General features: G+C 45.1%; 1 protein-coding gene across 1 annotated transcript in view; it reads left to right on the forward strand.

Moving 5' to 3' along the window:
* Positions 1–15,510, forward strand: part of LOC310784758 (NLR family CARD domain-containing protein 3-like) — an 81,003-nt gene that overhangs the window by 27,135 nt on the left and 38,358 nt on the right. The window contains exon 2 of the mRNA XM_083645798.1: positions 11,489–11,567. Within this exon, the coding sequence (XP_083501924.1) occupies positions 11,489–11,567 (79 nt within the window). The remainder of the gene's footprint in view (positions 1–11,488; positions 11,568–15,510) is intronic.

Consider the following 15,510-nt stretch of genomic DNA (forward strand, 5'->3'; position numbering starts at 1 on the left):
GCCGCCACTGCGTACGCCGCGTCCTCCGGTGGCACCGTCCAGACTGGCGCGGGATGCAGCGCGTGCACGTGCAGCTGACGAGTGGCGAGGAAAATCCTGTCCGCCTCGGCCGCCAATGCACGGTAGTCCCTGGAGGCAGAAAGCGGGGACCCTGCCAGGACAGCACGCACAGAGCTTTGCAGCTGCCGCAGGAATATATGCGTGAGCAGGAAAGCCAGATCCGACGAGCCCAGCGTGGCCAAAATCTTATCCATTAACTCAGACAGCTTGCTGTCGCCAAGTCCATTCAGAGACAGAATCCGCTCCGCCTTCTCCACCTCTGACAGTTCAAATGTTCTCAACAGCAAAGCCTTAATGGCCTCGGACTTGCCAATGGGAGGGGGGTCGTCAAGCAGCTCCAACACTCGGCCGGTTACCGAATTGTCCAACGCGGCCACCACGTAATACTACCTTGTGGTGTCGTCTACAATCCGCTTGAGTCCAAACTGCGCCTCAATGTGGCGAAACCACGAGCGCGGACTGGCATGCCAGAACGGTGGAAGTTTCACGGAGCCCGTGCCAACATTAGCGGCCAACCCGGCACTGCTGCCCGGGCTGTCGGAGACGTCCTCATCGCCGCTTACGTCAGGCCCAGGGCTGAATCCCTTCCTGGGCTTATTTTTCTTCGGCATCGTTCAATCAATAACGTTGCTCAATCGGAGCACCGTCCAGGGTCACCAATGTGGAAGTGCGGGAGAAAGACTCAAAACCAAAGTTGTATCCGACTGGATTTATTTTCTCACACTTCAACTGCGATCATACAGGTAAAAGTGGGCTGCTAACATGTTGCTTTGTAGGCTACTCCCCAAACCATCGTGCCACCTACCTGAACCCCCCGCCCCTGTTAAAGGGGCCCCTACCATCAGGTGAATGTCTTTCCCCATTGTCTCTGCTGTGGTACGCCACAACATGTTATATTTTTAACTGAGCTTTGCGGAATTACCTCAACACAATTGTGTTGTGTATCAGCTTTAAATATCCAATATATACAGCATTAAACAAACGACCAGCAGCATTCAAATGTGCAAAAACGTTATATTTATTGAAATGTGGTGATCTCATGTCACATTACATAACGTTATGCCCAAATGGTCTACTGCCCAGAAGCCTCACTTTACATGTTTGGTAGGGAATTATTTTTATTATTTTAAACGAGCGTTTATCTTCCATAATGCATTAAATCATAATCACAATGCTATGAAGACATTAGCTGATCACCACAGAGCTGCACAGACAAGTTTATCAGATAATTTTGCCGTAAAATGTCCAGGTGATCAGCTCTGAAGCCCCGGCTTGTATGGTCCGCTAAAATCCGATTTCGATATAGGTGTTATTTTGATCAACAGACCTCATAACGGGGATCTATACTATTACGTGTGCTAAATAAACAAGCACAGGTCTAGCATCACATTATTAAGGATCCTTATGTGGAAACATTTTGAGAACCACTGTTTTGAAGTACTATTACTATAGCTGTTTTCATTCTCACATGACAATACAACAGAATAGAGTATCAAACAAAAACATTTTTATTCGGTTCCATTCAAAAAAGTACAATTTGAGTATGAACAGTACAACAGTACAGTATGGAAACAATATGAAGTTCTGTTGGCTGCCATTAACCTCACAAATCAATCATTGCAACCGGACTGGTCATTTGGCTGAAGCCGCTGCAGCTGTTACACGTCATTGACAAAGACGCACTCTCTGATTGGCCGATCACGGCAGGACTGATGTTGGCAGTCACGCCGTCACTCATTGGCTGCGATTCTTGAGGGTCTGCGCCTCGTCCCAGAAACCGGTTTGAATGGCTCGTTCGCCAGACCCTAGTGACTGAGAGCAGGTCTGAGAGCAGGTAACGTGGGGGGTGGGGTTTACCCAGGCTAGTTGTACTGGTCAGCTTCCAGGTATGAATGTGTGTGTGAATGTGAACAGGGCACTCCTGAAAAAGAGAGCATTGCTCTCAGTGAGACTCCCCCTGTATAAATAAAGGTAAAAAGAAAAGAAAAATGGCTCTACTTGTTCTTCTGTGGTGTTTTATGGCATTGGCATCCTTTATGTTGCATCCGTAAGTCACTCTGACGATCGCGCGAGCAAGGGGGGGCAGCACGGGATCCGGAACTGGGGGTAATTCAAAACAATGAGCGCGGATGTGAATTTTGTCAATAATCATTCCATTTTAACTGACATTTTTGTTTTGTTTTTGTTACAAACAGCATAACCAGTAACCCAGAAGTTGCATTGCTGCAGTTGCATTTTTCATCATCATTATCATCATCATCATCATCATCATCATCATCGTCATCATCATTATTATTATTATTATGCATTTGGTTCTTCACACTTTTATGTAAATATTAGGGCTGTGAAACTTCACTGGCCTCATGATTCAATTTGATTCTGATTAACCTGTCAACGATTCGATTCGATTCGATTCCACGATGCATCACGATGCATCTCGATACAGCTCAAATTATTACAGCTCCAAGTATCACATCCTCAATTCTCTATATTATTACTGCACATTGCTACTTTTTCATCAATTAATACAAACATATCATACAAAAATATCAACTCTTTTCTTTTACTTAGAATGTGCTTGAACCTCCTGAGTCCCCTGGGGTTCCTGCGAGGACATCACATGTTGACTTTTCTATACTATAATACTTATTTCTGCTGAACTCAGACCTCTTGTCCTCACGTGGGGACACCTAAGCTACAATTTTGTCGTAGTAGAAGAAGAAAAATCTACGTCCTGTCAATACAAGATGGCTAGCAAATCAACCAAATCCTTCTACCAGCACTCCCGAGACAAATGTGGCCAAGGTAATAAACCTGATCAAATTGTATGGATGAAACTTGTTGGTTTATGCTTAGGACCCTTTGAAGTTTGTAAAGACATGCAGGTTTGAATTTCTTTGCATTATTAACAATGTACAGTGTTGCTAAAGTTGAAGCACTTGTACGAGGACAGTGAATCTTTCCTAAATTGAAGCACTTGTGCGAGGACAGTGGGTTAACAAAGACAGTCTCACATACAATTGTAAAATAGCAACGTTTTGGACCAACGTTGCTATGTTACAATTTCGGCTCCAAAATTGTAAAATGGTAACGTTCTGAGATTTTAGGTTTAGAGTTAGGGGAGGGGGAGGGGTTAGAAACAGGAAAATCTCCAGAAACCACGCCCACCCATGTATAAACCAACCCGATCTCCCAAAAAATTGTAAAATAGCAACGTTTGTGGACCAACGTTGCTATTTTACAATTTCGGCTCAGAAATTGTAAAATGGTAACGTATGTGTCTACAGCGGTGGGCGTGGTTTGGGCGTGGTTTACGGAGATTTTCTGTTTCTAACCCCTCCCCCTACCCTAACCCTAACCCTAAGATCTCAGAACGTTACCATTTTACAATTTTCTAGCCGAAATTGTAACATAGCAACGTTGCTCCAAAACGTTGCTATTATACAATTTTCTGTGAGACTGTGTTGGTATAAACGTACGTTAGTATTTTACCATTTCGGAGCCGAAATTGTAACATAGCAACATTGGTCAAAAAACTTTGCTATTTTACAATTTTTTTGGAGATGGTGAAGATGTAATGAGAAAACATTATTTGGGGAGATAAGGGAAGACACTATACTAGTTTACAAGAGTCTAAATAGTTATTGGGTGTGGTATACAATATAAATAGGAACGTACAAAAAGGTGTGGACCAAAGCAACTCAGCAGGCAACTATAATAACAAAGCGAAAAAATTAGCTGCTTAGAGTTTAAAGATAAATAAATTTAATAAGAAGTAATTTGTACCTGCGTACTTCACAGTTAACAAACAGTGTACATCTTCACATAGTTGATACGGGCATCAACACAAAACTTTCGTCAGGCTGTATGGAAGGGCATCGGCCGCCGCACCTGTATAAATAGAGAACATAGCCTACGTGGCACAGGTAACGTGGAGTGACATGGAGGGGGCAGAGCCCTGACGTCAGAGGAAAAGGTATGCTCTACTAGGATAGACAGAACTAGCAGAGGTCCATAAATGATGATGTATTACAAAAATAGGCTACAAGTCACATCAATAATGCTGTAGGAAAATACAGGTAGCCTACTGTCATGTTGATGTTAATGCAAAGCATATCAGCAAAATAGACGCAAGGATATGATGCAAGAATCGCACAGAGCAATACATATAATTAACTCATTGAGTGCCAGCCACATTTGGAGAACGGACGCTCCCAGTGCCAGAGTTTCAGAGCGTTTTCAGTGATTTCTCGAGGCCCACAGAATATTGTGTGATATTACTATGTAAACACCGAACAGGCACAAAGAACGATGAGACTTTCTTCTATCATCTGCAAAAAAAAGTTTATTGATATCATTTTCCGTTCTTTAGTTATCAGCCGGAGAAGATAGGTTGATTTCAGCAAAAACACACGTTTCAATTTAGAATCTGAGATATTCAGCCTTTTGTGAAAGGAAGCATTTCAAGCACATCATTGACTCTGAAGCTAATATTTTCTGATGTAATGACACCTCAAAAATAATTTCCTTCAATAAAACAGTGAGAACAAAGGAATTTTGTTTGGCCAAATAATATTTTTTAGCTGCAACCAGCAGCGCTGGCCCCTGCGTGCGCAGACCCTACACCTTCTTGCTGGTCTTGATTTACTGCTGGTGGGCATCCGATATTCTAGCTTGTTTGCCTGTCTCTGTGCATCGAGCCTGCTGTCTGGGTCTGTGTTTACTGTCAATGGTTGTATGCTGTAGTGCCCTGCGTGCCCCACCCCCCTCCTCCTCCTCCGTGGGAGTGTCTGGTGGCTCTGCTGCGTTTGCTGTGCGTTTGCTCTGCACTGAAAAGTGCGCTGCACCCCGCTTTTTCACAGCCTGTCGCCGGCTCCCAGCTGAGAATAATGTAACTTTTCAGAAAGACGCTGGTGTCGGCAACTAAATCATATGGAGGGGCTATCGCAGCGGAGACGGAGGGGCTCAATTGTGGCAGCAGATTGACTGATGTTCACAGGCACAGCTAACGTTATGCTTCATGCATATCGATGCATACCGATGCCGTTTCCGTTTCCATAACGACTTCTTCTCTCTTTTTTCCTCGCCTTTCTCTAATCTGGAGAGCACTGTCGCCACCTAATGGGTCCCTAAAATAGCTTTTACACATTCAACATCCACCATACTTTCACAGGAGATGGATCTGGCTTTGATCCACGTCCCACCGTCAAAAAACGCAATTGACGAACATACTCGTCCTTGGCACTCTACGTTACTAAACGAATTGACGAACATACTCGTCCTTGGCAATGAGTTAATAAATGTGACAGTAGACATTCCAGTAATGCAGACTTCATGATCTAACTGAATAAAGCATGCAAGGTCCAGCTCCTCATTGAGACCATTAGGAGCGGAGGTATCCAGCCTGTGGATCCAGTGCGCTTCACGCTGGAGAAGCGTCCTGTCTGGGTCGCCACAGAAAGATTGCACCAGTGACCTTATGCGAGGACATCGTTTTTTTACTATTTTCTACTTACTTTTGAACTCTCATGGGTCTGGCGTTGAGACTACTGCTAAAGTGACTTACTTGGGGCCCTATCGTCGTACAGGCGCTATCGCTTGCGCACTGGTTTGCACGCCTCTTATGCTATCTTCCCTGCGTCTTATGCTATCGTCTTCCTCCTGCAAGTGTCATTTTGCACTTTGGCCACGATACCATCCATTTTTGCGCCGGGATCTGAGCACAGACACAGGTGTGCGTGGCCCATGCCAAACCAGGCGTGTCCCCTCTTCAGCATGCTGCAAATTCTTTGCGTGCATGCAATTTTAAGAGCACATTAAAGCAGCTGTTAAACAGCTCTTAGCCAGACATACCCCGCTGCGCTTGAGCGCACCATTATTCCCCGTGCAGCACAGTGCAGTGAGGGGAATTCCTTTTGGATACGTCATTACGCACAATGTCCCATTAAAATACAAACGCCAAGACATCAAATTCTGCTGCTAAAATTGGGTAACAGCAGATTATTCAGTGAAGCAATCAACTATTATTCACTGAAAAACTTTGATCACCTGTAAAGAGCCACAAACATGCTGCCTACTTGCATTATTGTTAATCAAATGTCCGTTTCCCCATTGCAAACACCTTTACATTTTCTAGTCAACAAAATAACCTGAATTGCATCAAATCACAGATTTTTTTATGATGCAATGGTTGTTGTGAGATCTCCAAATTACGCATGGAGAGAATTACAGCATGCATCCCGCAAGGGAATGTGAGACGGGGATCTGATTGGTTTGATTGATGTAATGCCCAGGCATTGCCAGGCCACACCTGTGAATAATTCTGGTGGTTAAGACCACCTAAATCCCATTTGCGCCCGGCGCAAGTGCTAAATTACCGCATTTGCCACGATAGGGCCCTTTGTCTGTCTGTGGGCGAGATGTGTGTGGCAAGATGTGTGTGCAGCGAGATTTGGGGGGGGACTGGCTCGAGTGTGTGTGGCGAGATAACATACACAGTGTCAGAGAGAGTTGGAGATCCAACGCAGGACCTATGCTCCTGTAGGCTCTCCCTCTACAACATCTGCAAAATCCGTCCCTTTCTCACGAGGGAAGCGACACAACTCCTGGTCCAATCTCTGGTATCATCTTCCGCCTGGACTACTGCAACGTGCTCCTGGCCGGCCTACCTGCCGCTGACATCCGACCACTTCAGCTCATTCAGAACGCTGCAGCCCGTCTGGTATTCAACCAACCCAAATTCTCTCATGTCACTCCCCTCTTCCGGGACCTTCTCCGCATCTCGGCACACATCAAATTCAAGACAGTGGTACTGGCCTACAGGGCAGTACACCAGACAGCTCCTCTGTACCTGCTATATGGTCAGGTTCCAAACCTCTCACCACTCCCTCCGCTCCTCCACCAGTGCAGGACGCCTCGCCCCTCCTTCGCTACGGGGGCTCAAAAGTCGCTCATCCCGATTGTGACTCTTTTCGTCCCTGGCACCGCAATGGTGGAATGAGCTCCCTCCTATGGTCAGGACGGCCGCTTCACTGCCAATCTTTTGGCAAAAACTTTAAACACACCTTTTCAGGCTCCATCTGGGCCCTTCTTGAACTAACATCTCTCTATCTCTCTCTCTCTCTATTTTTTTTTTTTTACAAAACTAACTAAACTAAACTTTACCACTATTCCTTCGGAAGCTGTAGCTGTCATAGACTGTGTTGTAGAGATGCGCGGATGAGCTTTTATGCCATCCTAATCCGCGTGTATGCATGAACCAACCACCCGCCATAAATCCGCGTAGATTATTTCATACTATTTATAGATCCGCGCCCGCCATGCACCCGACATTTAACAACGCTATAAAAGCAGCAAACTTACGGTTTCTGCTGCCGTTGGTGTGATCGCTGCAGTCCAGGACTCCAAATAAACTTCCATGCTGTATTATGTCCAGTCCACCACTTGCCCTCATGTAGCTTACTCGGCTAACGCTATAGCTTTAAGTTTAGTTTACTGGATTGCCTCATTGTATGGGAAAATACTAACGCTGTGGCTCGCGCATCACTAATGTGTTGCATAGTTGATTGCTCTATTGCTGACAAAAATGTGTTATTGTAAGTCGCTTTGGATAAAAGCGCCAAATGACATAATGTAATATAATGTAATGTAATGGATGGATCTTTGCAACGAGTTTTGAAGTGCGTGTTTTAACATTCCGACCCAGTGATCCTTTGTATCGACATTAAAGGAAGATATATTCACAAAGTTTGGTCACTTTTGCTATTTTGCGACTATTTTAACATAGACGGCATGAGCGGCTCGAAAACGCATGCATGCGGGCGCTCTCACGCACGCACACTGCCAGAGAGAGGGGAGAGGGGCGTGGAGGTGAAGGGTGGGACCTGCTGCAAACCTTGGACTTGCTGCACTTTTATTCACACATACTGTAGCTGCATCTAGACTCATTTTTTTAAACCAGTTAAACCGGTCACTGTTCCTGAAATGGAACTGTACACCTGTGAAGTCAGGCCCATCCAAGAGATGTCACAAGAGGATAACGCCCATTTAGAATTCCACCTCTTTCTCCACATTTCCTTTTCCACCATATGACCTGGGGGTCTCTTTTTGGGGTATATCCTTAAAGGAAGGCTTTCCCGTGGGGAATATGAAGATGTATTAAATCTCACGCCCCTAAGGAGTTTGAATCCGTTGAAATTTTTGAAATTGGTTGTTCACAGCCTGAGCTATCAACCAAAATCCACTCTGTGTGTGTGTGGGGGGTGGGGGGGGGGGCTGGTGGAGGGGAGGGGCGGGTGCGGGGACCCGAAATCCTACACTTCCCACAATGCACTGTGGCCTTCAAGTCCACGCCCACCCCTCAGGCATTTGGCTGATATCAAACTCCAGTAGGTGGCGGTAATGCACATATATGCTTGCCAACCGCCATAAGAGTCAAAGAAGAAGAAGAAGAAGGCTTCGACATAAAAATATTAGTAGAACAAGAATAAAAAAAAAACGGTATTATAATTTAACACATTCACTGCCAGCCGTTTTTCAATACTGTAGTTAGCTTCTGCCAAGGTTTTTTTTTGAGGATTCTGGCTCATCTTTCAAGAGCTGAGGATTCTTTTCTGTTAGGATTTTGCGAACACACAATATCTCAAAAGAACTAATAGAATGTGTGCTTTCTCTGTCTAAAAGAGTTAGTTTGTAGAGTTAGTAGTTATGTAAGCATTAGCAGTTGAACAGAGGTGTAGTGCTATCTAGAGAAGTGGGGGAACACACCTATATGGGGAGCACCTGCACACGCACAGGTCCCAACAAAGCCCCCCCCCCCCCCCCCCCCCCGCACACACGCTAACGTTCACGCAGCCTATTCATTAATTAATCGTTCGGGGCGGGCAATCGCTTATATCAACGAATTAAACGAGCAAACTCACGGATTCCTCAAGTGCTGCAAACCACTGTCACTGACACACGACTAACTTGTGTCCTCTATAAACACTGCAGAAGCCCGTGACATTTGCAGCTCTGAAACTAAAATACGTATATGGGCACAGCAGAGCAGAGTCAGTTATCAACACAAACAGCTAAACCATCTCTCAACCAGCGATCACACAAGTTGCACAAGGCAACTGGCATCTGGCGATGCAAATTGCAATGGGGTGATTAACGCTAACTTTTGATTCAACCGCGTTGAAAAGAAACACGCTTTTAACATTGTTTCTTCATGCTTATAAACGTACCTTTTTAGCAGCTGGTCCGAAAAATGAAAGGATGTTTGGCTGCCTTTTTCATCTTTACTTGTTATAGTGAGGTACTGGTGGAAAATATATATTTTGATGCTGAAAAAGCCAGTATGTTTCAGTATAGCTTTTATTAAACTGAGGTTTCCCCCGCGCTGTAGCTAGTTAAGGTGGAATGTTTCCTTTTCCTTCAAGCCACGAGTTGATGCTGTGTGAATCATTCAGCCCACCTTAAATATAGTTAAGGTGGAATGTTTCTTTCTTTCTTCAAGCCGCGAGTTGATGCTGTGTGAATAATTCAGCCCACCTTAAATATAGGATGAATGACAACGTTGTCAAGTTTCACTCGTTTTATTGGCTCGACATGCACACACACACTGACACACACAAAACACCCCTTGGAGAAGTATGGGAACGCCGTTCCCACGCGTTACACCGGGACTACACCACTGCAGTTGAATACAGCATGGTTTCAGCGTCTGAAAATTTATTCAGAGATAACTGGCTTTTTGTGAAATTCGATAGAACAGTCACTTTAACCATTCATTTTTGGCATCAGTAAGACGTCAGACATCTAAACAATAGTTTTGAACAGTAATTTCCTCCATAACAGCAGGAAACACCCCTCTCTTTCAAACTCCTCCCTCCGTGTGTGTCTTCTTGGCTGCAGCGGCCGTGTCACAAGCTCGTTTCTGCTGCTGCGGAACCTCGTGTCACCAGTCTCACTGCTTTGCTGCTGCTGTGCCTGTCTGCTGGCGGGGCCGCTCTTTGAGGAAGTCTGGATGGGCTCGCTCGCTTTGGTTGAGAGCTTTGATGAAGCTTTTGCGATTCTGGTCTTATTTATGCTGCGTGTTTCAAAGTGTGTTCCACCCGTAATCTATTATGCAAATTTGCAATCCCTCACCGCCAGCAATCAGCGCGAAAGCGAAAGCGTTTTCGCCAATCCATTTTCATGAGAATGGCTTCGAGGAAGCACACTGCTTTTTGCTTGCCTTCCTCTAGTCAGGAGAGCACTGTCGCCACTTAGTGGGTCGGTGGAATGGGTTGTACACGTTGGGTGGCTCCAATAATTTTATAGGAGACCTGGGGGGCGTTGATCCACGTCCCACCGTCAAATTTTTTTTTTTTTTTTTTAAGACGAGATATCTCGTCTTTGGCAGTCAACGGTTGGATTCTGTAAGCCGAGATATCTCGTCATTGGCAGTCAACGTGTTAAACGGTAGTATATATGTCGGGAGATGTCTTCATAAATTTTTTTTCATGCATTTTAAGGCATTTTCCTAGGAGTTACGCGCATCTGATGTTGTAACTATTTCATGTAAAAAAATCAAAAATCAAAATCAATGCTCAGCGTTGATTTCGTAACTTCAACGCACCTTCTACTAGATGTAAAATTCGACGAGCTTTCCAATGCCGCCAGTCCCGTGTCTGGAGGTGCTTCCGTTCCCGAGATATGGTTCTTTGCAAGGAGCTATGGGGAGCTAACAATAGCTAGCCTAGTCTATGCGGTGAAAAAAGATGGCTGTCTTTTGTTTTGGTACAAGAGTTGTGAAGGGGCGTGGAGGACCTCTAGAGGCGGGACCATGGCGGCACAGCCCCACAACACTTGTAGTTCATAGGTGCTCGACTTCCGCAAGGCGGACTTGGCCCATCTGACGTAAAACGCGCCGGCTGGGCAAAAAAAGTATGTGAGAGATGGTTGATAGCTCATGGCTGTGAACAACCAATTTCAAAAATGTCAACGGATTCGAAAACCTTAGGGGCGTGAGATTTTATATATATTCATATTCCCTACGGGAAAGCCGTCCTTTAACGAGCCCAATTCGGTAGCGATATCAAAACGTGACAATATGTATCATTGAGATGAAATCTCATATCACGAGAAAAATAAGCTGAACATGGTGGCACTGATCTGCATCTGATTGCATGCTCGCTCTCCTTTTCATTGCTTTGTTTGAACAGACAAGGGACGTTACAGACACGGAGGACGAAAATGGTGAAATTAATCAAATTAGCGTGCGGGATGCCCCCTCAACTTACAAATCGATCGCAAAAAAACATTGTTAAAATATCGTATCGTATCGTTATCATGAACCCAATATCGTGTATCGTATCGTGAACTGAGTGTATCGTGACACCCCTCAAATTCGGTGTGTGCGTATCTGGAGACCTACTGTAATAGTTAATTGTTTTCTCCACAGAGTCCACCAGGAGAAGTCAGAGGTTCCCAGTGGTCAGTCTGTCCAGGAGCTTCAAACAGACCTGGACTCCATATTTGTGGTATGTAGATCTACAACAACACACTTTTACTTTACATTTTACTGCAGCTACAAATGAAAGACAAAACAACCACTCTGGTCTTAACAGTCTTCAAGCTGCACTCTTTAGACCAGTGGGCTTTCAGTCTATGCCAGATGGAACTGATATTTTTCACGTTGTTTTTTTGGTAATTTACTTTTTGTTTTCTTTTGAATTACACCAACACGTTCTCACTCCGAACTCATCTCAGAGCCAGACTTTGTCAAGCACCTTTAACTCATTGAGTGCCATGGACGTCTTTCGACGTCCAATTAAATAGTGACGTAGAGTGCCAAGGACGTCTTTCGACGTCCAATGCGTTTTTTGACGGTGGGACGTGCATCAAAGCCAGATCTATCTCCTGTGAAAGTATGGTGGCTGTTGAATGTGTAAAAGCTATTTTAGGGACCCATTAGGTGGCGACAGTGCTCTCCAGATTAGAGAACGGCCAGGAGAAAAGAGAGAAGAAGTCTTGAGGAAACGGAAATCGCATCGATATGCATGAAGCGTGCATAACGTTAGCTGTGCCTGTGAACAGCAGTCATCTGCTGCCACAATTGAGCCCCATCCGTGTGCGCTGCGATAGCCCATCCATATGATTTAGTTGCCGACACGGCAACACCAGCGTCTTTCTGAAAAGTTACATTATTCTCAGCTGGCGACACGCTGTAAAAAAGCGGGGGGATGCAGGCAGCGGACTTTTCAGTGCAGATCAAACTCAGAGCAAACCGCAGCAGAGACACTCCTCCCACCATGGAGGGGGAGGAGGAGGGGGGTGGGGCACGCAGGGCACTACAGCGGCACAGCATACAACCATTGACAGTACACACACACCCAGGCAGCAGGCTCGATGCATAGAGAGCAAACAAGCTAGAATAGGCTATATCTGATGCCCACCAGCAGTAAATCAAGACCAGCAAGAAGGTGTAGGGTCTGCGCACGCAGGGGCCAGCGCTGCTGGTTGCAGCTAAAACATATTATTTGGCCAAACAAAATTCCTTTGTTTTCACTCTTTTATTGAAGGAAATTATTTTTGAGGTGTCATTATATCAGAAAATATTAGCTTCAGAGTCAATGATGTGCTTGAAATGTTTAATTTCACAAAAGGCTGATTATCTCAGCTTCTAGAAAAAAATTGCTGTTTTTCGTTAAATCAAGCTATCTTCTCCGGCTCATAACTAAAGAACGGAAAATGGGATCAATAAACTTTTTTTTGCAGATGATAGAAGAGAGTCTCCTCGTTCTTTGTGCGTGTTCGGTGTTTACATCGAGAAATAACTGAAAACGCTCTGAAAACTCTGGCACTGGGAGCGTCCGTTCTCCAAAAGTGGCTGGCACTCAATGAGTTAACAACGTCCTTAATGCTTTGGGAAGTCTATCTCATTTTATGGAACACGCTCAGCGGAGCGCTCCACAACTGTGGATTCAGACAAAGGTCAAGCCCTCACTCATCCTCCAGCACGATTTGGGGAATACGGTATCACACAGGGGACGATAGTACCACCCATGGGGGTGGGGTAGTTTTAGGCATTGATGAGGTGGAAGTCAGATATTTTAGGCTTTCTTGAAAAGGTGGGATTTGAGTTGGTTTTTAAAAGAAGTGAGCGTGTCAGAGTTTCAGATGTTGGGGGGCAGGGAATTCCAGAGGTTTGGGGCAGCGATGGCAAGGTGCGGTACTTGGTCTTGGTCATGGGGGTGAGAAGGTTGGCATCGGCAGATTTGAGGTGGCGAGTGGGGGAGTGGTGATGGAGGAGATCTATCAGGTATGAGGGGGTGAGATTATTGAGAGCTTTGTAAGTGATGAGGATTTTGAAATGGATTTGGTGCTGTATTGGAAGCTAGAGAAGGTGTTGGAGGATGGGGGTGATGTGTTCTCTGGAGCGGGAGTGGGTGAGCAAACAGGCAGCTAAGTTTTGAACATATTTCAGTTTTTGGAGGACAGTGGAAGGGAGGCCATAAGGAATGCTGTTGCAGTAGTCTAATCTGGAGGTGATGAAGGCATGGATGAGTTGTGCAATGTTATGGAGGTGGAAGAAGGACGTTTTGGTGATGTTATTGATGTGTGACTTGAAGGACAGGGTGGGATCCATGATAATGCCAAGGTTATGGACCAGGGGGGAGGGTGTGGCTGTCTGTCCATCGATGCAGAGTGAGAAGTTCTGGGAGGAGGGATTTGGGGCTGATGATGATGATTTCCGATTTATTGCAGTTGAGTTTGAGGAAGTTGTTGTTCATCCAGGTTTTTATTTCAGTTAGGCAGTCTGTGACCGTGGAGAGAATAGCAGGAGTGATGGTTTTGGTAAAGCTGGGTGTCATCGGCGTAGCAGTGGAATTGTAGTCCATGGTGGCGAATGATGTGACCTATGGGGAGCATAGAGGATGAAGAGGAGGGGACCAAGCACAGAGCCTTGAGGGACTCCATGTGAAACGGGGTGGTATGGCATTGGTCTGTTGGTGGGAGAGGTGCAGGGTCCGGGTCGGGGGTGATGGCAGAGGATTTGGCTAGCTGGTTGTGGATGTTTTAAATTTTGGAGTGGAAGAATCTTTCCGGGGGTGAATGAGGGTGAGATATTGTCCAGAGGTTTGAGGAGCTTGTTTATGGTAGAAAACAGGGTGCGGGGGTTGGAGGATCCAGAGTGTATGATGCCGGAGTAGAAGGTGGAGCAGGCTTTGTTGAGTGCAGACTTGAACTGGTGAATGTGCTCTTTGTAGGCCAGGGCCTGTACGGTGAGTCCGGTTTTCTTATATAAGCGTTCTAGCTGTCTCAGTTTTTGTCTTTTTAGTTTATGTAGTTTGGGGGAGAGTGAGTGAATGTGACAGTTTTTGTTTTTATGGGGGCAAGCTGGTTGAGGGAGGTGTGTGGTTGTAGAGGTTGACAAGGTCCATGGGAGCTGGGTTAACAGGGAGGGTGAAGTCAGATATGGTGTTGGATATACAGGTGGAGAGGGAGATAGGACAGATGGACTCGAGATTGCAGAAGGTTATTGCTGGCCTGAACAAGACGTTCGCTCAGTCAAGTAATGCTAATGTTATTTAGAGGAGAAAGACAGCTGTTAGCTAGCTACTTAGTGATGTTATCTAGCTTGGTAAACCAGTCGGTCACGTGAACTCACATTTAATTTCGTTCTCCACTTCCATCTGGCCCCAAGCTTTCACATGCTGTCTGCAGTGCACGGAAGCGTTCTCCTTCAGCCAATCAGCGTTTGATCCAGTCAAACCTAAATAGGGATGGCTATCATTTGGATTTTATCGATTCCGGTATCGGTACTGGTTATCGATATTCTTATCGATACTAATCTCCATAATTTGGTGCAAAAAAATAAAGACATGACATGTAAAGATGCAAATCGATTCAACAGTTATTTTGTTATTACTTATTACAAGTAAAATTCCTGAGGCGGCCTATTTCACCGCTGTTAATATGATGATTTATTTTATTTATTAAACCTATGTGGCAGAAATATGCAATTATTATTTTTTAATTGGAGCCCTTTGAACAGAGAAAACAGCTGTAGTTTTCCCCATGTAACTCTTAAGGGGGAATCACAACACCCAGAATGCATTGCGCACGTCAAATGAGACTCTACACTCAAAGTTGCCTGCAATACATCCCTTTACTGGGGCACATTTTCATTTACAAAATGTTTTCTTCACTGAGTCTGGATAAATCACATCCGTTTTCAAAGGATTATGAAACAAACCAACGCGATGGAGTGATGTTTTTACGTGGAGTTTGTGGACCAACTTTATCTGAACGGATGGCTCAGTCTGGATGTAGCATTAGCTGCAAGCTAACTTAACGTTACAGGTAAAGTGAACACCGTCGCTGTTTGTTGCTCTTCAGAGTTGGCAAAGTAAAGTCCACATAATATTCTGTGACTGTCAGAAAATGGGTCATTCAGCAAAGCACCGTGACATTTGTGCA

Source organism: Poromitra crassiceps, assembly GCF_964638095.1.
Source record: "Poromitra crassiceps genome assembly, chromosome: 11".
NCBI lineage: Eukaryota > Metazoa > Chordata > Actinopteri > Beryciformes > Melamphaidae > Poromitra > Poromitra crassiceps.